Genomic DNA, 20239 nt, shown 5'->3' with positions numbered 1-20239 from the left:
GTGAGCTGGGTCTGCATGCATGAGTCAAGCTAAGAGATAAGGAAGGGGACTAAGTCAAAGGCACCCGGTGGCCTGTTTTGTTTTCCTCTGGGGAGAGAATCTCCAGCTGGGCTTCTTCCCCCACCAGAGCCATCCTGGGGAGGTGTGCTCCGCGCTCAATCTCTGCGAGTCTCTTCAGAAGCATCTGGCAGAGCTCAATCACCAGAAACAGCTCGAGTCCAATAAGATCCCAGAACTGGACGTGGCTGAGGTGGTGGCTCCCTTTATGGCCAACATCCCGCTGCTCCTCTACCCTCAGGACGGCCCCCACAGAGAGCCCGAGCCAAAGGTAAGGCAGTGGGCCTCACCGCTGGGCTCCGTCGTTGGTTGGATTAGATGTGAACGCAGCAGCGCGTGTGTGTGCTTCTGAAGCTTGGGCATTTATACCAGCCAGCCTTCAGGTGGCGGTATCCTGGAGTTTCTGGAGAACCTGGGTATTTAAATTAAACTAAATTTTAAAACTGGGGTTTTTAAAATATGCAAAGATTACCCTCCTCTCTGTTAAATTTTACTAAAATCAGTGTCAAATTGATTTTAAAACTCAATGGTTTTAGAGCCTGCAAAAACACATTTTTGAACTGTCCAGCTGTGCTGTGGGTTGTGAGCATGTGAGGAAATTTTCCTAGGAATTTGAACCCTCTTAGTTCATATAGGAACATGCAGTGTTTCCAGCCTAACCATCCCTGTCTCTAGGCTGCTGGGGATGTTTGCCAGGACTGCATTCAGCTGGTGACCGACATCCAGAATGCTGTAAGGACCAACTCCACTTTTGTTGAGGCCTTGGTGGAGCATGCCAGGGAGCAGTGTGACCGCCTGGGGCCTGGCATGGCGGACATGGTGAGCCTTGTGTCTTCGTCGGCCCCGCAGACAGGAGAGGGGGAACAAAGAAAACTTCACTTCCTGGGGTACCATTTCAAGTTCCGTCTTAAGGGCTTTAAGGATGAGATTGTTCAAACAACTCCCATTCCCTTTTAATTAGAAAGTAGCTGGGATAGGTGGGGGGTACTTAACTTTGTTGGTTAATTGCATTTGTGTATGTAACAAAACTCTTGGCACAGAAGTGGGAGGAGACCACTTTTGTGAAGATGTTTTTTTCTCTTAATAATCATAAGAAACAACGCTAGAAACAAATTGCCATTTTTATCTTCGTAAAACTTGTCCAGAGCAGACATTTACAAGACTGCTTATTGGGACTGGAAATGCTGGTTGTTGTTGTTTTTTTTTTGTTTGTTTGTTTGTTTTTTTTGCTGTGTTGTAGCAATTAACTTCACTAATAATTTGTTTCTCTGTCCACAGTGTAAGAACTATATCAACCAGTATTCTGATATTGCTGTCCAGATGATGATGCATATGGTAGGTGGCAGGAGATTTTCCTTATTAGCATTTTCTCTTTATCTCAAACTTTGTGATTACCAGGAATTTTGAAAAGTATATGGTTTTGTTTCCCTTATTTACCTTTGAGTACTAAATTGGGCCAAAATGATCCCTTTTTGACCAGCTGGCTCCCCACCTGCAGCTTACTACTTCCCCTTTACCTAGCCTGACCCTCACCACTGCCCTGGTGCCTTCCTGGTGGCTTGTTTGCCTCTGCATATGTGAGCTGGCTATCCGATTTCTAGCATTTGGCTTTCACGCTGGGCCCCATGGGAATTGTCTGCTCTGGAGCTCAGCCTGGCCTGAGAATTGCTGTGTTCCAGCCTGAATTCTGTGGAGGGGCGAGTCCTGCTGCTTAGAGTTGGTCCTGTGCCCTGCAGCGGTGTCAGCTGTCGCTGCTGCTTGAGTCCGTAACTTTCGCACTTGCTTCTGGTGTATCCAGGTGGTAGGGGCACCCCTTCATTATTACAGCTAGAAGGTACCGTCAGCTAACCAGCTCCATGCAGAAAACTGTCGTACAGAGCTGGGTGGTCTGAAGCATCATTCCATTGGGAACGTGCTCTGGTGTGTGGAGGCTTAATCTACAGGGTTTGCGGGGTGGGTTGCACTTTTTTCTTTCTGTCAAGTTTGCTTCTGATTATATTGAGATTGCCTACAGTCCTTGAATTTATTCTCTAACCAGGGGCTGTTTTGTACTTTATTGGAACTTAGCAGTGCCTACAGCAGTGGAGTTGAGTAGTTGAGACCTTAATGCCTGCAAAACCTAAAAGGTTTACTCTCTGGCCCTGCTCTAACCACTCAGGGACTCCATCCAGTCACAATAGTTTTTTGGGATTATTACACCAGGACTTGTTCTGAGGCAGCTTACAAAGATGTGCAGAGAGTAGGTGAAAATAAGCCTTTGGTGTGACTTGATCTAGGCTTTAGTTAGCTTTTCATAGCTAACTAAAAAAGATATTTTTCTCATTGTAAAAATTATACTGCATATTTTTTGAAAATATAGATAACACTTCCCAAATCAAAAATTATTTGGGGTTTTATTTTTATTTTTACTTTTTAAAAGATTTTATTTATTTATTTTTAATGGGGAAGGGAGAGTGTTAAGAGAGGGAAAGAAACATCAATGTGTGGCTGCCTCTTGCACACCCCCCAACTGGGGACCTGGCCCGTAACCCAGGCATGTGCCCTGACTGGGAGTCAACTCAACGACCCTTTGGTTTGTAGGCCGGCGGCACTCAATCCACTGAGCCACACCAGCCAGGGCTCATTTGGGGTTACAAAAAACATCGGTGGAGTCATGTTTTATATACTACTACAAATTCCGTAGTTTGCATTTTTTATCTAAAATTATATTGGTCATTAAATATTTTGTGCAAATGATTTTGAAGTGACTGCTTAATATTCTACTGTGTGACTAGAACATAATTTATATAACCAGTCCCCTATGGCTGGGTGCTTTTAGGTTGTTTTCAGGTTTGCCCTTGGGATAAAAAAAAAGCATGACGAACATTCTTATAGCCAAATTCATTTTTTTCCCTTAGTCTAGGCAGTTGAAACTGGAATTGCTGAATCAAAAGACAGTGCTTTTGATAGCGTGTCAAATGAGCCTTCCAGGCTGGCCTTTGGCCACCTGGGCAGTGGAGAGTGTGGCTAGGGGTCCCTAACCCTCCAGGTGTATTTGACAACACACCCCCTAATTTGGGCAGCCCTGTATCTTGTTCATTTTGTGGCTCATCACCAACCCGAGCAGAGGGCCTTGCAGGCGTGGTGGGGTTAGGCTTCTGGGGGTGGAGAGCCCTTCCTGATGTGGCATTTTCTGGGGACCTGCTGCCATGTGTTTTGAACATGATGTGGTGTGTCAGGGACATGGTGATGGTGCACACACAAGCTGGATGAGGTGATCTGTCCATCAAGGAGGCTGGGGCTTGATGGACAGAGTGCACTCAGTAGCAGGAACAAGGTAGGTGGCTGATTTGTGACTGCAACGGTGTTTCCCCTAAACCTCCGATATCCTTACACCTGGTTAACAGCTTGATTGTTGTTTTAATTTTTTCTTAACTACTGTGTCCTTTCCTTTCTCTTATTTTTGTCTCCGATTTCCTGTTTTTTTGTTCAACAGCAGGATCAGGTATGTGATGGGGGTTTTGCTTGTAGTAGTGGTCTGCTGCTTGTAGCTCCTTTGCTCATCTTGTTTGTATGGCATGATCCCCTCTGACAGACACAAGGCAAGATTGTGAAGGGCAGGGCCCCTCTCTGTGCTCATGGGCTGGCAGGGGAGCTCCAGGTCTCTTCCTGTGATTCAGCACATGAGGTGTTGGGGGGGTTTCATCTCCCCTTCAGGGGACCTTGTTCAGAGCCTGGCACTCTGAACAAAATCTGCCCCCAGTGGGCCAAATGCAGGCCTCTGGTGTGATGGGGGGGAACCATGGGTGGTCCCGGAGATATCTGAGCTTTCTTCACTGTAAGCTTGACTTCCGGTGAGAACTTGTTTCTGTCATGACTCAAGAGGGCACTGCATGTCTTTAGTCCTGTTTCTCAAGCCCAGAAGTGCTTCTCCTGCATGAGCAAGTCATTTGCAAATAGCAGACTGTTCCCCTGTCTGCTGGATCCAGAGTGTTGGAACCGATCTCTTGATTGTGGCTTCTGGCCCTCTGGTGGTGGGATCCTGTGGGTCCTGGAGCCCCATCTGACTGACTGAGAGCTATGCCGCCCGTGGCACAAAGTGGGGCACTGAGCCAGTTGCCCCTTTGAGGCTGTACTGAGGGCATTGCCTCCTTCTGAGCGCTGGAACTGAAGGTTTTTCAAAGGTTTTTTGAAGTCTAGTGGGAGAGGACTTTGACTTTGGCCGAAATATCTGAATTTGCACTTAGGCCCCCTCGTGGAGTGAGTAGAACAAAGCTGATCTGGGACAAAGCAGCCACACACCTTCTGAATCTTTATCTTTTTTCTAAAAGGCTTGCTGTATCTTTGGCCCCATTATACCCCCCAGCCCCATTCCTAAAGTGTGCCAAAGATGGATCCTTCAGATACACTTTCAAACTCCTCCAACCTTAATTAATTCTAGAGCCTTCTTGGTATTAAAACAAGATGAACCATAGCCATGGTCTAGCTCTCTTCCCTTAGCAGGTCTCATCTTTAGCAATCCTGTTCCCCTTGCTTTATGGCCTGGTGGTAGGAGTCAAATGCCATCAGGCCCAGAGGTAGTTGCTGGTTGCATTTGGTTTACAAAGTATACAAAGTATGTATACTTTCCTTGCTCTTGGCCATTATATAGTGAAATGGTCAAGATGCTGTCCATACTGTCTAGTTTTCTGTGGTTTGGTGTGTGGTTGGGAAAGGGGATAAACCTGGTGATGGAAAAGGGGATAAATCTGGTGATGTGAAAGGATTCATTACTTTGGGGGACTGGGTTTGTGTGTGTACTGTGTTTGTGAAATTGTAAACGTAGAATGTGTTCTTTTAAAAAGCTAACATTTCCCCTTAATGCATCATTTTAAATGGTCCTGCCATTGAATGATCTGGTGTGATCTTATTTTTTAACATTTATTTTGGCTTTCTGTTAGTTTTTTAACATAGTAGTTCCTCTTCTAGAAAGAACATAGAGCTTATTTCATACTGAACTCAACTAAAAAACAAGTTCTAGAGCAGACCAGTATCCTTGGAGATGATTGATCACCCATTAAAGGTGCCAGGAGTCTTGCTGCCCTGGGGTGCTCCCTGGTTGGAGCAGAGATAACAATTCTGTCTGATCTCCCCTCAGAGCTTTGTGTGGCCTCTTCCCCTATGTGAAACTGGCCCATCTGCATTTGCATGAACTTGTTTAGATTTAATATGGAATCTTTACTTGTCTGGGGGAGCGCAGTCAGCCTTTGACATTGGGACCAGAATGTTCCCTTAGCACTCTGACCTTTGTGTATGGAGAGTGGGACTGAGGGGTTGTGGGTGCAGACCTGCATCTGACTGCTTTTTCTGTGCTCTCTTCAGCAACCCAAAGAGATATGTGGACTGGTCGGGTTCTGTGACCAGGTCACGGAGATGCCCATGCAGCCTCTGCTCCCTGCCAGAGTGGTCTCAGAGAACGTTATCCCTGCCCTGGAACTGGTGGAGCCCATTAAGGTACCTGGTAACCTTATATACTGGCCAGCCCGTATTGAGTGCATTTATTTTCTTGGTTATAAACCCTGCAGCTCATGGATCACATCTACATTTTAGCACGTCATTCAAGATCATTTTTCAGTGCCTGGCTCCAACCTGCCCTTCTGTGATGTGTTCTCCATGGCCTCCCTCACACCCTCCTGACGCTGTAGCCACAATACAAGCTTGGCATTCCCAGAACAGTCCTAGGGCTCAACAGAAACCTCTTGGGGTGTGCTGTCGGCATGCACGCGTGTCTGTTCTGTGTACTTGGTGAAGAGCCTACTTTATTCCACAGTCAGTTTACAGTCAGCACGTCTTACAGGTCAGGCAGTGCTTTAGAGACGGAGGCCTGGAACAGCTCGCCTACAGTGGTGCACAAATTGTCCTCCTGCTTGTGGGGCTTGCAGTCTAGTTTTTAAGAGCTCGGGCTGCGTGGTGACTTACCCCATGGCGTGTGCCTGTCTGTGCTGCTTGTTCCAGAACGCCCCATGCCACTCTCCTTTAGCTGTCTTCTCCCTGTGCGTGCAGTGTGTGGGCCACAGGGAGGGTTTACGGTGTCAGATAGTTGGGAAACACTGCTACCTGCCCCTCGTCACCAGTCCAGATGCTCATAGGCCCTGGCCCACCTGGCTGACAGAATTCATGGCCAGAGAAAGTGGAGAGTTATAGCTTGTATTCTGGCCACATGTGTGTGACTACTTAAATTTAAATAAAATAGAATTTAAAAAAATTCAGTTCCTTGAATACACTAGCGTCAGTTCCAGTGCTTAACAGACACATTGGGCTGCTATATTTGACAGCAGAGGTGGAGAATGTTTCTGTTGTCACAGCAGGTCCTATTCAGGAGTATGGCTTTATTAAAGGCAGGTTCTATAAAAGCAATTTCAGATGTTAATGAGACTTGAAACCCGAAAGCAGACCCTGAAATGTATATAAAACTGGCTTCTAAATAGTAGTGAATCCTTACTTTGTTCCTGCTCCCCCACCCACTCCCCAGGACGACCGCTGGATGGAGTAATTGTAAGCAAACACATCATCACCTGGACAGCTCTGGGGCGGGGACCGCTTTCTGCTGTCACTGACGTATACGTTTCTGGTTTGGGGAGGGAGGGTGGCGGAGGCAGTGGTAGGAGAGGATTGGCAGAAGAGATGGGTCTCCCATCTCAAAAACAAGAGGGACTGGAACTTAGACACTGGGAGGAAGCCACACATCATTTTGAATTAAGTAGGAAGTGGCCCTTTGTGATGTTTACCTGTCCTTGGCCTCTGTGTCCCCTCTCCTTCAGAGGAGCAGGACCAAGGGCTGAGGTGAGGGTCTCAGCATTCAAGTAATCCCCTTTTATCCTCTCAACAGAAGGACTTGGTCCAGGCGAATTCTGATGTTTACTGTGAGGTGTGTGAGTACGTGGTGAAGCAGGTGGTCAAGCTGATTGACAGCAACAAGACTGAGGTGTGTGGATTTCGGGAATGCCACCTTCTTGGCAGAGGGAGGAGCTCTCCTGTCCCTTGAGCCAGAGTGGCCTTGCGGGAGGACTCAGCAGAAGGGGTTGGTTTGGCCCTTGCTGGTGTTAGATTCCAGCCTGGGAATCTGCGTGACTGCGTCCCCCCGGTGGTTCCCTTTGGGCCGGGGCTGGAGGAGGCCCCTTTGCCCTGCTTTGTAGCTCCTGTCTTTTACAGGAGGAAACAGCATCTTGCTGTTGACCGGTTTTCTGGTTGTGTTGGTATTTTCAGAATCTCCCCCACCCCTACCCAGCCTTCTATCTTCCCACATGCTCCTCTTGTGTTTCAGGAAGAAATAATTCACACTTTTGATAAAATATGTTCCAAACTGCCCACATCCATGTCCGAAGAGTGCCAAGAGGTGGTGGACACGTACGGCAAGTCCATCCTGTCGATCCTCATGCAGGAGGCAAGCCCTGAGTTGGTGTGCAGCCTGCTCCACCTCTGCAGCCCCCAGGGCCTGCCAGCACTGACCGGTGAGCCCAGTGTTGGGGAGGCTGGCTGGCCCCTCTTGGGGTTGGGGGGCCCTGCCAGCACTGAGCCTGTGCTCTCTTGCATAGTGCATGTGACTCAGCAGAAGGACGGTGGCTTCTGTGAGGTGTGTAAGAAGCTGGTTGACTATTTGGACCAAAATCTGGAGAAAAATAGCACAAAGGAAGAGATCCTGACTGCTCTTGAGAAAGGCTGCAGCTTTCTGCCTGACCCATATCAGAAACAGGTACACTCTGGGCTGTTTTCTGCCAGAATCAGAACCTCCCTGGGGAATACAAAGGCTGAGTTGTTCACTGATTGTACCCTTGACTGAAGTTTTGAAGCCGTTTCTGCCTAGAGGCATGGAGTCCAGTGAAATTGTCTCAGAGGCGATCTGTTTTCTCAAATGGAGCCAGGGGTGAGGGTTGGGGAGGCGGGGGCAGGTAACACAAGCAAATGAGACCAGGTGTGGGCAGGGCATCTGGGAAGGGAGGCCCTGGGGCTACTGGGCTGGCAGTGTCAGAAATTCCTGTAGAAGAGCATGTCCAGCTCCCCTCCTTTTGTGCCCTTACTCTGCTTGGACACACCTAGACCTGGACTTGTGTCCCTGTTTATTCCACAGTGTGATCAGTTTGTGACCGAGTATGAGCCTGTGCTGATCGAAATCCTGGTGGAGGTGATGGAGCCATCCTATGTGTGCTCGGTGAGCTCTGCTGAGCGGCGTGGGTTCTTGGGTAGTGTGACTTGGGATGTGCTGTGTGGACCCTGGAAGGGTCCTCTGAGAGTTTTGGACTTGGGCCAGAGTCTCTGGGGAGGGGCATGGGAGAGCTAAGAAGCTAGAGAACCAGGCTTCTAGGCCCCACCACTTGACTCAGCAGACCTGATGTTTTTGAAAGTGCACATCAGACTTCTGATTCTCGCTGCTTTTAGAAGCTGTTCATCTCAGTTTTGAAAAGGACTCGTTGGGCAGATCTAATTCTTTCCCCCACTTTGCCCTTTTTTCACCATATAGAAAATTGGAGCCTGCCCTGCAGCCCGTAAGCCTCTTTTGGGAGCAGAGAAGTGTGTCTGGGGCCCAAGCTACTGGTGCCAGAACATGGAGACAGCAACCGCGTGCAATGTGAGTAGCTCAGCAGATTGCTCCACGGGCCTGCCTTGCTGGTCGGCAGCTCGCCTGAGAATCCTGCTTTCCCTGGAGCCTCAGTGACCGGCTGTTTACTGTGTGTTCATGTGGGTGAAAAACCTGAGGTCAGGAGAGGCAGGCAGGCTTACTCCAGCTGGCTGCCCAGTGTTGGCATGGCTAACTATGTTCTGTCTTGGAGGAGTGAAGGCGGCTAAGCAGGGATATTTTTTTGTTTCTGCTTTCTTGCTTCTACTTCTAGTTCCCTTTGAGAGGGTCAGATTTGCACGAGGTACCCCCAGGGATTGCACAAGACCTATTGGATTCACTGCCTCAATTCTTGCATAAGTCCTCATGCCCCTTGGGGGTCACTGTTGCCCTGGCTGGAGCCTGGCCTGAATCTTCATCTAAGGCCAAGCAGAGCTATTCTTGAAAGGCCCTGAGAGTTGGCACCTGCCTGACAGCCCCAGGGTGCTGTGGCACCATCCTGGTGGGTGGCCAGATACCAGTTGGGTGACCTACACTACTTTCCTGGGCAGGGATGTTTGGACCTGCCTCTGTTGCTTAATGTTCTTTTGTGCAACTTTTTCTTCTATGGGGTGGGGGACTAACTGCTGGGGTTGGGGAGGTTGTATCATTTTGGTCCACTTGCAGGAGGGGTGGCGAGGCCCATCCTGGCTGTGTCCAGCTCCCATCTGCAGCCAGGCCCCAGCCCATAGCACATCAGTGGTGGAATAGGTTTCTGCTGCTGTTCTGGGTGAATGTGCCTGTGGGTCCATTTCTCAGGGCCTGAGCTGGTGTGGACTTTTGACTCTTGGGTGAGGAGTCCTGTCTTGGGGGCCTCCAGTCCTGCTGATGCGGGGGCTTAAATGTGTGGCTACCTTGCATGGGTGCTTGTCTGCAAAACACTCCAGTGCTTTGCACCTGGTGTGCCGGACGATTGTCCTTTGAGTCCCCAAATTTATAAGCACATGAGATGCTGTCCTGGGCCTTCAGTGTCTGGTGCCATCCAGCTAACCTAGGACAGAATTAACAGCTTCCATTTTGGGGTGATACCTGATGCATGAATGGGGCAGGAATGGAGTTTGGTTCTGAAGATTAATCCAGTTTTCTCTCCTGTCAGGCTGTTGAGCATTGCAGACGTCACGTGTGGAACTAGAAGGAATGTTCCATCTCGGAGAAACTACAGCATCGTTTCCTACTTATATGTCTGGAGGAACTGAATATAGATCTATCGACTTTGTTATAAAAATAGGTCCCTCTCCCCCCGACCCCGTTTCATATCTCCCTTATTGTAGCATTGCTGTCAGTGCGTGAGATGCCCAGCCCATGCTGACATAGCTGCTTTACTGCTCCTTTCCTTTCTGCGCCCTGGAGGGCTTTCAGCCGCCCTTGCACCGAGGTTCCCCGGAGGAGGAAGGGGGCTCTGTATGCTGGCAGGAGCCATAACCTAAGGAGGGATGCCTCCCCCCTTCCTAGGCTTCTTGGCTGCTAGACAAGGAAGTGAAACAATGGCAGCTTTATGTAAAACATTAGAGGCTCAAAATAATTAGGCTTTTTACACAGTGTAGTTTGCACTGATAGATTTTGGAAGTGGCTGCTCAGGAGACCTGGGTGGGGTTTGGGTTTGCTCTCCCTGGGTCCGCCTTTGTTCCAGCTTTCCTGTGTTGTCTCTGGTGATGCCTTGTTTAGAGTTCTGTGGATTTGGGTGGGAGGGGAAAAAATCTGCCTGAATGCAACCTGCTTAGCTGTGTGTGGAGGTCCTGTGGACCTGGCTTTGTGTGTGAACATGTGGACGCTGGTGGCCACCTCATGCCTGCTCTCGTGTCTGCCTACTGCTGAGGCCTGCTGTGTGCCTCTGCACTGCTGCCCGGAGCCCGCCATTGCTCCGGCGGTCCCGGCCCCTCACCTCTGACCCATTTCGTGGCTATTCTTTCTGACTTTGACATAAGTGTGGTTGACAAGCTCCTAAGCCCCTGACACTTTCAGGTGGAGGGCCTGCTGGGTGTGCTGTTCGGGGGGCCTTGGCCTCTGGTTTGGCTAAATCTTCTGTTGCTCTCCTGGTTGCCAGAAGACAGCAAGACCAGCAAGACCTGCAGTTGCCATTAAATGGACTTAATTTTTTTGTTTTGCACTTACGTTTCTGTGACTTAACAATAAAGTGTGTCAATCAGATCTGAGCGTTTGTGTGATACCTAAGCCAGAAGTTTGGTTTCTGATTAGCTCTCCAAGGCCACGGGCTTGTGGGTGCTCAACAGTCCTGTGGCACCTCTTGGTCAGAAAAGGGAAGCAAGGTGGGTAAAGAAAGTCTCACCTGGGGCTTGCTGAGACTGAGTTGCTGTGCCCTTCACCTCCACTGCCTCCCACCTCCCAAGGCCGGCCACGCTGGTAGTTTACCAGAGTGATTTCCAGTTCCTCATGAATTGCTTTTCTTTTTAAAATTCAGACCATCCCAGAAATGTCCAATGAGTACCAGTGAAACAAACCAAGGGGAAAATATCGAGGGAATAACTTAATTTAAAAAGGAATACACATGAACACTACATTCAAAACCCAAGGGCCTGTCAGTCATTTTGCTTTATGAGCCGGGCACAGTTGGGAGGCCAGTGAAATGAAGAGAATGTGGTTTGCAGATAATAACCTTGTCCACATGGGGAGGCAGGGCTCACTCACTGCCCCCACCTGGATGTCCAGCCAGGAGTGGCAGAAATGTAGTGAGACAGCTGAGGTCGGAGTTAAGGCCAGGCAGGGGATGGGGACCCAGTGGGGTAGGGAGGGCAAGAGGGCCTATTGGCCTCTTAGCTCAGCCTGGGCTGAGTTGGTCCTTAAACTCCTGGTCCCCCAGTGATGCTCCTTACCTCATCCTTAGACACAACATTTTTGTCTAGTTTTCTTAAAAAAATAACAAATTTTATGAAGGTAGTGATCAGATGCTGAATGAGCGCCTGGCAGAAGTGGAATCTGAGCTGCTGATGCAGGCTGCTGCCCCTGGACAGACCCGAGGTCATGAGCCAGGGTTGGCCTGGAGGGGGCCCGCACCCTGGGGTCCTGGTGCTGCACACACCAGTGAGGCGCTCCTGTCTAGTCATAGCTCCGTGATCTCCAGGGGGCTCTCCATGATCACGTCTCTAAGTTTGTGCAGGGGTGTGGATTTGGCGGACTCCGTGCGGGCGTTTCGCTCGAAGGCGCTGGCCTCAGCAGCTGTTAGTGTCTCCAGTGAGCGGCCCAGACCCTTCTGGTCATCCTCCGGCAGGCTGTTGAGGTCGGTGGCCAGGAGTGTGCCAGTGCTGCCGTGCACCATGGGGATTCCATCAGGTCCCTTGAGCTCAGCTGGCGGCTTATGGCAGAAGCGCAGGCTACCCTGACTTGGGCTGCGCTCCCCTGGCTCCTCCAGCTCCGTCTGGATCAACTGTAAGAGTCCAGGATTCCCCACATGCTCAGAGCTATGCCCAAGGGGTGAGCAGGTGGATGGCCCCAGAGTCCTACCTGCTGTGCACCTGTTTTCTCCCTACTGCACACAAGGAACCCTGGGTTCATGCAGTGGGCCTGTCCAGCCTCTAAACATTTCTCAAATGGTACAAAGGGGGACACAAGCTTACAGTGCTACAGATGCATTCTTGGGATTATAGGCTTCCTATGAGTCTTGAATTTTGTGTATGCGCTTTGACCTATAAAAACCCTGCGATGCAACTACAGTATTGGGTTTGTTATTAAGTTGGTCAAGGTCAATACTAGTGGCCAGGTTGCAAGTGTCCACAGGAGAACTTGGAGGGGACTAACAGGGTGGTGTGGAGACCCACACGCAGATGGCGCTTTAGTTCTGTGTGGAGCTCAGCTTTAGCCCATCTCACTTGAGAACGTTGGCCCAGCTGGTAATCTGGGTTTTAGATAAAGTCTGACTCTAAAGTGTTGACACATCACTGTATGCAAACAAATATATGTACACCTATTTGACCCTACAGGCAGTTTCTTTAAATGACATCACCCCATAAAGGTATCTTCTTGAAGTTTCTCAAATCTGAGAAACATTTCCTTGTGCCCACTCCATCCCTCAAAAGCCCACTGCAGAACCCAGAAAGCAGAGCCCGCTGTCTGTCTTCCTATATTCCCACCCATTTCTTCCTGGGTCCTGGCTGCTGAGCTCCATGGACTCAGAAGGATGAGGGCAGCAAGAGAGCTAGAGGGAGAGAGAGAGAGAGAGAGCACCCCCAGGGCTGGGGCACGGCACACAGCTCCCCTGCCCTCCCGGCTACCTCGGAGATGGAGGAGTGGCAGGAGGAGGCTTTTTGCACCATCCGCTGTGCAAAGAGCTTTTTGAGCCGCAGGTAATCCTCCAGGACCACCTTCAGCAGCGATCCCTGGGGGAGGGAGAGGGTTAACCCGCCACCACAGCCCTCCTGGCCTCCCCCACCCATCGTTTGTTCACTCCCATAACACAGATGGGGGCGATGGAAGGTGACTGGGCGTCTAGGAGGGTCAGGCCTCCAACCCTAGTGTAGAGGATCAGGAGAAGACCCTGGTGACAGCGCTCGATGGCGCTCTGGTCCTAAGGGCACCACAGGCTGAAGCAGCTCCTGGTCAGCCTCAGTGCCTAGGCCCCTCTTTTTGCCCTGGTGTTTTGCCCCAGTGGAGGGCAGGTCTAGTTGAACCTGGAGGTGGAGAAAGCTGTTTCCCCCTCCCTGTATCCTCTGGAGCAGGTCCCAGCTTAGGGGTCTGGGTGCAGGTTTCTGGGGGCAGGGGTGCAGGAGCCTGTAGGGAGGGCTCACCTTGAGGGGCCCCTCCCGAATGATCTGGCCCAGCTTGGCAATGTTGTCATACTCCTGGATGGCTGCCCGCAAGTACCGGTCATCGTCGGGTTTCACTGCTGCTGGTTCACGTCCAAAAGTTCCCTGGGGACAGAGGATGTTAGCAGGACCAGAGGTAGACAGTGTGTGGGCGTGCACACGCATACAGGGTAGGGGACCACCTCCTAGGAAACAGCTTGTTGGCCAGTGCTGGCGAAGACCTACCCTACCTCTACCCCATCCCTTGTGATCATCCACCCCTGCCCCTGGCTCTGGCCTGACTCACATGGGTGCGGGTGGGGCTGCTCCACAGATCGGCAATCTCACTCAGGTTCTCTGGCAGGTCATCCTCGTGCTCAGCCTGGGCGGCCAATTCCAGGTTCCGGCAGAAAGGATCCAGCCACACCGGGTTGGCCCTGCAGGGGGGGAGTGGGGTGGGGTGAGGATGGAAAGCTTGAGTGAACAGGTAGGTGCCCTACGAGACTTGAGCCTCACCCCTCACCCCTCCCTGTTTCCCTGACCAACTGTAGTCTTTCACAGAGCAGGGGTGCGGAGCCCAGCTCAGTGACAGTTTCTGAGGGTGTGGCTAGCCCACCAGGGGGCGTCCACACCTCAGGTTTCAGCCAGTCCGTTTCCCTTGCTGCTTGGGAGGCAGCAGGGAAGTCTCTGCCTCAGCGGGGTCCTTGGCAGGCCTTCCCAAAGCACACCAAGCAGGGTTCAGCCCCACTCACCCGTCAAAGGAATACTTGTTGGTGTTGGGCATTTCCATGATGTCGATGAAGCCGCGATTCCCTGCAGGGAGCATGGAGGGGTGCGGGCCGCTCTGCTGGGGCCAAGAAGCCTGGGCCCAGTGCAGGGCCTTGTGAGTTCCCTAGGAGCCCCTCCTGCCCTCTGACCTCCCCACCCTTCACAGCCCTCGCTCACCTGCGGAGCCAGCCACTATGGCTTTGAGTTTCCTCTTGTGCCTGGAGAGAAGCAGAGAGAAGCACTGGTGAGTGGGGCTGGGACTGGGCTTGCATCTCAGGGCACCGCCTGCCTCCCTATCGATCCCAGGAGCAGGGCTGGCCAGCCAGTCTCAGGCACAGGCACTGGTGCAGGGGTCACTCACATGGTCCTGTAGTACCAGTTCATGAGGATGAAGAGCACGGCAGTCAGGAAGAGGAGAATGGCCAGGACAATGATCGCCATCTAGGGAAATGGGACCAGGCATGAGCGGGTGAGGGCCCCCAGGCCGGCCAGGGGGCTGTGGAGCAGGTGCCACCCAGGGGTACCTGCAGGGCAGACATGTCTTCGGGCAGCCGGACAGAGATGGCAGGCTGCACATCCAGGACGTTGTAGTTTCGGAAGAGGTTCCGCAGCTGTTCCTTGTTCTCATCGATCATCTGGATCACCCTGGGTAAGGGGCAGGGGCCTCAGCTCTCATCCTCAGCCATCCCCCAACAGCTTGCCTCGGTCAGGCCAGTCTGCCCAGTTCCTGCTTTGGACCCCTAAAGCTCACCTGCCCTCCCCCCACCAAGCCTTGCAAAATTAAAACCCACCCAACTAGGGTAGCTTTGTATCTTATAGGGTTCACCATCCCTTCATACAGGATTCTGTTTGAGCCTCATAATCGGTATAATACTCCCATTTTACAGATGGGGAGAGTAAGGCTCAGGGGGCAGAGTTCTGCTCATACCCACACACAGTGCTCTCTGATGGCCCTGCCCAGCTCCTGGGGAGAGTGCCGTACAGCAGGCCTCATGGTGGTGTCTATGCTTCTGTTGGTGGGTCCCCTCCCCAGTTCCAGGGTAGGGAGGCAGACCGACAGTCAGAGCATAGACCCCCACCCACCGGTCCACGTCCAGGATGCGGTTGGTTTCTCGGTTCACCACATGGATGAGCAGCTCTGTCTGTGCGAAGTTCACCCGACCCTTGTTATCCACGTGGAACTAGGCAAGAAGGGGCACAGAGGGTGTGGCAGGTGCAAAGGATGAGCAGGGATGGGCAGGCCTCTTCTTAGAGCCCCTCCTGCCCTGCCTCACCAATAAACTCATCACTACCAACTGCTCACTAAGGACCAAGCATGATGCCCATCACTTCAGTGCACTGCCCAGGGCACTATCATTAGCCCCATTTTACAGATTAGAAAACTGATGCCCAGAGACCTAGAAGAACTTTCTCAGCGCTATGCAGGTAGGAAATGACTGAGGGGGCATATACCCCTTTTCATGCGCATCCCCTCTCCACAATAACCTGTCCCTCCTTGTGGCCTACTCTCCCTTCTCCCTCCACTGCCCCCAGCCCCAGGGTGGGCTCTCTGGGCACCTGCACGTCGTCAGTGTTGACAATGGCACCGGTGATATTGGAGAGCAGGCGGATGAACTCTTCCTCAAAGCCACGCACACGGTCGGGGATCTCATTAATGACAATCTTGACGCGCTGGTCATCCCTCAGGATGTAGATGCCGATGACAGCTGTGTCGTTGTGACCTGCCAGGTCCCGGGCCACAATGTCCACCACAAAGTAGCCAGGACTGTAGGCCATGAAGAGGTCGAAGGTGCGCAGAATGCCGTCCACACTCCCTGCAGGAAGAGCCCACCGGTGGGCAGCAGCTCAGGGGCCACCGAGTGACCCAGAATTCCCAGAAAGAGGAAGGGGTGAGGTTCAGAGATAGGTGACACACTGAGGGGAGGAAGCCATGCGTGCAGCAGTTTGGGACCCAGATGTCTGCAGAGGCCTCAGCTTGGCTGGGGGGTGGGGGGTGGCGGTGGCGGCGGTGGTGGTGTGTGTGTGTGGGGGGGGGGCTGTGCTGCCAGACGTACACCTCTTCTAGTGAACTCTCCTGATTTTTAACTATTGACCTAAGTTTTTATTTAAATATTCTGCATATTAAACAAAACAACTATGGGGTGTGCTGGCCCAAGGGGGATGAGTTTGGGAATCTGGTGTCCTTCTGAGTCTCCTTAGTGCCTGTCTCTCTCTCTCACACACACTTCAGAATCTGACCGTAGTGAAATGACCACAGGAGGTACAGCCCAGTCTTCTCTTAGAAGACAGTAGACATGGGTTTAAAATCTGTCACTTTCTAGCTGTGGGCCCTTTCGCTACTCAGCCCTTCTGTGTTTTAGTTTATTAAAATAAGAGCAGAGGGAGCTCAGAGGACAAAGGGATGGTGTCTGGTTGTGTGATTGGAGGAGGTGCCATATGAACTAGATTTTGAAGGATGGTTGTGGGGAGCATATCTGTAGGCACAGGTGAAGGTTGGGATGGTATTCCAGGAAGCAAGGAGAAGGGACCAAAGGTCCCGGGGAGGAGGGTAAAGGAATAATGAGCAGTTCAGCTTGGCTGGGCACAAGCCCTTAAGAACAGTAGGGGGATGAGGAAACAGAAAGGTGGATTAGGAGGAAGACCTGGTGAGCTTTGACTGCCAGGCCAAGAAGTCTGGATTGACTCCTACAGACAGAGAAGGGAAGGGAAGGGAAAGGGTAGGGACTGGAAGTAAGGTGATGGGACATCTACTGGGACACCTTCTAGAATGTAACTCAGAGAGGCTCAGCCACCCACAGAGGGAAGTTCACAGGTAGATGAATGAGCACACTGGTAGGTACAAGTATGCTCTTTTGAGTCCTGGCTCCCCAGTGCCTAGCACATGCCTTACATGGGACAGTGAGGTGCACAGGTGAGAAGTTCAGGTGGATATATGGAAAGGATAATGGGAAGGCGAATGGATGGATGGATGAAGGGAAGGATGGACAGATGGATGGGTGGGTAGATGGATAGATAAATAATGGATTGAGGAGGACATGGGAAGAAAAGGGGAAAAGGAAGTGGGTGGCTAGTTGTAGATATGGGTAAGTGGTTGAATAAAAGAATTAATTTAGATGACTGGCTAAATAGATGAATGACAAATGGATGAGTGAATGAACGGAAGGATTGACATGGCTGGCTGCCCATCCATACTCTGAGGTGCCCCAAGAGACCACCCCCATCTCTTCCAGACTATAGTCAATGCAGTGACAGAGGTCTTGGCTGGAGGCCGCCCCTGTGTGACCAGACCCCTACCCAAGGTGAAGACTTGGCCCACATCCTCAGAGTCGTTCGCAAAGGCCCGGAAGTAGTGAATGGTCAGGATACTGTAGAAGACCAGGCTGTTGTTGCCAATGTCCGCATCCAGGGCCAGCACCTGGATCAACTCCGAGCCCATCTTGGCATCAGTGGCCACCCCTGCAGGAATGGGCAGGTGGGTGTGCGTGGCAGGGCAGGGGCCACCCCACACCCCGTGCCCAGGCTCCAGTCCCTGCACCTGCAGTATACTCAGCCTTAGTGAAGCGTGGTGGCTGGTCGTTGATGTCCTCTAGCACAACGCGCACCTCCTGAAGGGTGAGGTCCGTGAGCAGGTCCAGGTCTGGTGCGGGCCCACGGGGAGGTGTCCAGCTGCGATTGCTGGAGGCCTTGACAATGAAGGAGAAGACAGCTTCGCGTTCCCGATCCAGGTCCTTCAGCACCAGCAGACGCCCATCAGGCTGAAGCTGGAAGTTCTTCTCTTCGTTCCCAGCTGAAGGTGGGACCACGGCACAGGGTGAGGGGGCAGGGCCAGGGCAGGGCATATTGGGGTCATCTCAAGCCCTAGGCTGGGTAGGGCACTGGCCCCATTAGGCCCCACCTGCAATGAAGTAGTACACGATGGCGTTGGAGCCCTCATCTGCGTCCACGGCGCCTGTCACGTTGCCCACGAGGGTGCCACGTGGTGAGTGCTCGGGCACTGTCAGCAACTGGTACTGGGGGCTGCCTTTCTGCAGGGGGTAGGGGAATGGCATCACAGAAGGTCATGGAAAGACTCAAGCCTCCAGCACCTGCCAGAGGGTCCTAGCCAGGGCCTTTGTGGGTGCCAAGGGAGTTAGTTGCCTACACCTTGTAGGGTGAGCAGAATGGCTATAACCTCTAGGGAACAAAGGCTGGGCCTGGGAGACCCCAGCTCTGCCCTCAGGGATGTCACCCAGTGACATCCTCTGTGAGGGCAGGGCTCGGGCTTGGTGCATTCTCTGAAGTTTCCCAGCACCTGAATGGATGCTTAAATGAAAGGCCCACTCTCTCATATGGACGTGAGTGTGCACACTTACATAGGGTCCCTAGGGAACATCCCATCCCATGTGCACACAAGAAGGAAAAACCACCAAGTTAGAAAGTCTGAGTCCACAGTATGGGCTCAGACTCAGCTCAATACATCAGAGCTGATTTTCAGGCTTCCTGTATACAGTATGTGCAATTAGGAGACTGTCACTCCAGGAGTCAGACATTTTTGTCTGCTTTTTTGACAGCTGGGTAGTACCTTGAAATAGTAGTTGCTCAATAAATATTTGTTTTATGAAGTGTACTCAGGTTTCCATGTGCAACCACGTGTGTGTATATATGGTAAAGGGTGCATAGGGGCGTATATGCACGTGTGTGCTTGCAGGCAGGGAGTCCCTGTGTGTGACCGGTGCAGGGGGTGGGTGAGAGCTCACTGGAGGCCTCAGGAACAGGGGCTCGTTGTCGTCGATGTCATCCAGGGCCACCTGCATCGGCAGCATGGTTTCATACGGTACTGGCTGGCCAAGGTCGCTGGCCACAAGGATGAGCTGGAGGTGGAGCAGTACAGTCAGAGGAGGAGACAGAGGAACCCAGGAGGGCACTTCTGGGGGGCCAGGTCACCACTCTCGAAGATATTCTATGTGGTAAGGTGGTAGCCCGGCACCCAGAGGAAAACCCCTCCCTTGGCCCCGCCCCTCAAGCGCTGGGCCTCGCCCCCTTACACTGTACATAGCCTGCTTCTCCCGGTCCAGGCGCTGAGCAGTCTGGATGAGGCCGCTGATTGGGTCGATGGTGAAGTATTCCCAGTCCCGGTTGCCCGTAGTCTTCAGGAAGCTGTAGCGCACAGCCCCGTTGAGGCCCTCATCCTCGTCTGTGGCATAGACCTCATACACGTAGGAACGCAGTGGTATCTCCTGCAAGGGGGTACAGAGTGAGGTTCCTGGGGCGTCTGGGAGAATCGCAGCTCCCAGGCTGCCACAGAGTTCTCATTCTTTCTCCTACTATAGCACCTTTCCATATCCTTAGGAGACGATTGCCTGCTTGGCTGGACTCTCCTAGACTCTGAGCATCTGCTAGAGCATCCCCTCAGTCCACCCCTAGCCGAGGCCACTGTCCATTGATGGTTCAGCCTAGGATCCACCATGCTCCAAACTCTCTAATGGTGACTGCCCTTCCAGGGGCTACTCTCATCCGTCCCATGCCATTGCAAGCTAAGATTTAGAAGAGGGGTCCAAAAGCTGAGGCCACAGCCCCTCTCTGTTCCCAGGTCTGTCTTGCTCTCTGCTACCCCAATCGCAGGAGCTCTAAATATCCCCAAACAACACCATCCACTCTATGGGGTACCTGAAAATGGGGTCAGGCAGGTAGGATGACAGACTGGATGCAGACTGGACACCTGAGTTCTAGTCTGTTACTAATACCATGTGACCTGGACATGCCACTTCACGTCTCTGAGCTCCAGTCTGCTGAGTCCCTTGAGTTTAGGCAAAGATGCCAAAAACCTAGTTGATATCATACATTGACCTCTGCATGAAAAAGCTACTCAGAGCACAAGTGAAAGAGCAAGTTTCTTTGCTTTTAGCTGAAAAATTACCAGCTCAGCATGGTTTCACTGTTTATTTCATTGATCAAGACAATCAGAACCTCTGAATGGCAGTTACAGCTAATTAATAGAAACTGGGGTGACAAACAGGTAATTACTTAACAAATGCTGGTTGTTTGGGAGACATGAATATTTTAAAATATGGAGCCCTTGAAGGGAAAA

The 20239-nt window shown here is 51.7% G+C and overlaps 2 protein-coding genes across 8 annotated transcripts in view; one reads left to right on the top strand and one right to left on the bottom strand.

The window, feature by feature from the left end:
• PSAP (prosaposin) overlaps positions 1 to 10821 on the top strand; it is a 30148-nt gene extending 19327 nt beyond the window's left edge. The window contains exons 5-14 of one of the 2 annotated variants that reach the window (XM_090278166.1): positions 128 to 328; positions 733 to 876; positions 1336 to 1392; positions 3533 to 3541; positions 5398 to 5529; positions 6905 to 7000; positions 7340 to 7526; positions 7611 to 7768; positions 8144 to 8224; positions 8534 to 10821. In XM_090278166.1, the coding sequence (XP_090134292.1) occupies positions 128 to 328; positions 733 to 876; positions 1336 to 1392; positions 3533 to 3541; positions 5398 to 5529; positions 6905 to 7000; positions 7340 to 7526; positions 7611 to 7768; positions 8144 to 8224; positions 8534 to 8728 (1260 nt within the window). In that variant the 3' untranslated portion in view covers positions 8729 to 10821. The remainder of the gene's footprint in view (positions 1 to 127; positions 329 to 732; positions 877 to 1335; positions 1393 to 3532; positions 3542 to 5397; positions 5530 to 6904; positions 7001 to 7339; positions 7527 to 7610; positions 7769 to 8143; positions 8225 to 8533) is intronic. The other variant, XM_090278165.1, reaches the window with a different exon arrangement.
• A 330-nt stretch (positions 10822 to 11151) lies between these two features.
• Positions 11152 to 20239, bottom strand: part of CDH23 (cadherin related 23) — a 366095-nt gene continuing 357007 nt past the window's right edge. For 3 of the 6 annotated variants that reach the window (XM_090278159.1, XM_090278158.1, XM_090278163.1), the window contains 15 exons: positions 19197 to 19388; positions 18909 to 19022; positions 18068 to 18197; positions 17708 to 17959; positions 17467 to 17628; positions 15730 to 15986; positions 15256 to 15353; positions 14697 to 14817; positions 14534 to 14613; positions 14350 to 14390; positions 14157 to 14217; positions 13712 to 13841; positions 13408 to 13530; positions 12895 to 12999; positions 11152 to 12050 (listed from right to left, as the gene is read on the bottom strand). In XM_090278159.1, the coding sequence (XP_090134285.1) occupies positions 11727 to 12050; positions 12895 to 12999; positions 13408 to 13530; positions 13712 to 13841; positions 14157 to 14217; positions 14350 to 14390; positions 14534 to 14613; positions 14697 to 14817; positions 15256 to 15353; positions 15730 to 15986; positions 17467 to 17628; positions 17708 to 17959; positions 18068 to 18197; positions 18909 to 19022; positions 19197 to 19388 (2190 nt within the window). In that variant the 3' untranslated portion in view covers positions 11152 to 11726. Of the gene's footprint in view, positions 12051 to 12894; positions 13000 to 13407; positions 13531 to 13711; positions 13842 to 14156; positions 14252 to 14349; positions 14391 to 14533; positions 14614 to 14696; positions 14818 to 15255; positions 15354 to 15729; positions 15987 to 17466; positions 17629 to 17707; positions 17960 to 18067; positions 18198 to 18908; positions 19023 to 19196; positions 19389 to 20239 lie in introns of those variants that run through there. The other 3 variants (XM_090278162.1, XM_090278161.1, XM_090278164.1) reach the window with 2 other exon arrangements.

The sequence above is a fragment of the Furipterus horrens genome, unplaced genomic scaffold (genome assembly GCF_987537825.1).
Source record: "Furipterus horrens unplaced genomic scaffold, mFurHor1.1.pri manual_scaffold_5, whole genome shotgun sequence".
In the NCBI taxonomy this organism is placed as follows: domain Eukaryota; kingdom Metazoa; phylum Chordata; class Mammalia; order Chiroptera; family Furipteridae; genus Furipterus; species Furipterus horrens.
The sequence above is the reverse complement of the archived record's forward strand: the minus strand, read 5'-3'. Positions and strand labels throughout refer to the sequence as shown.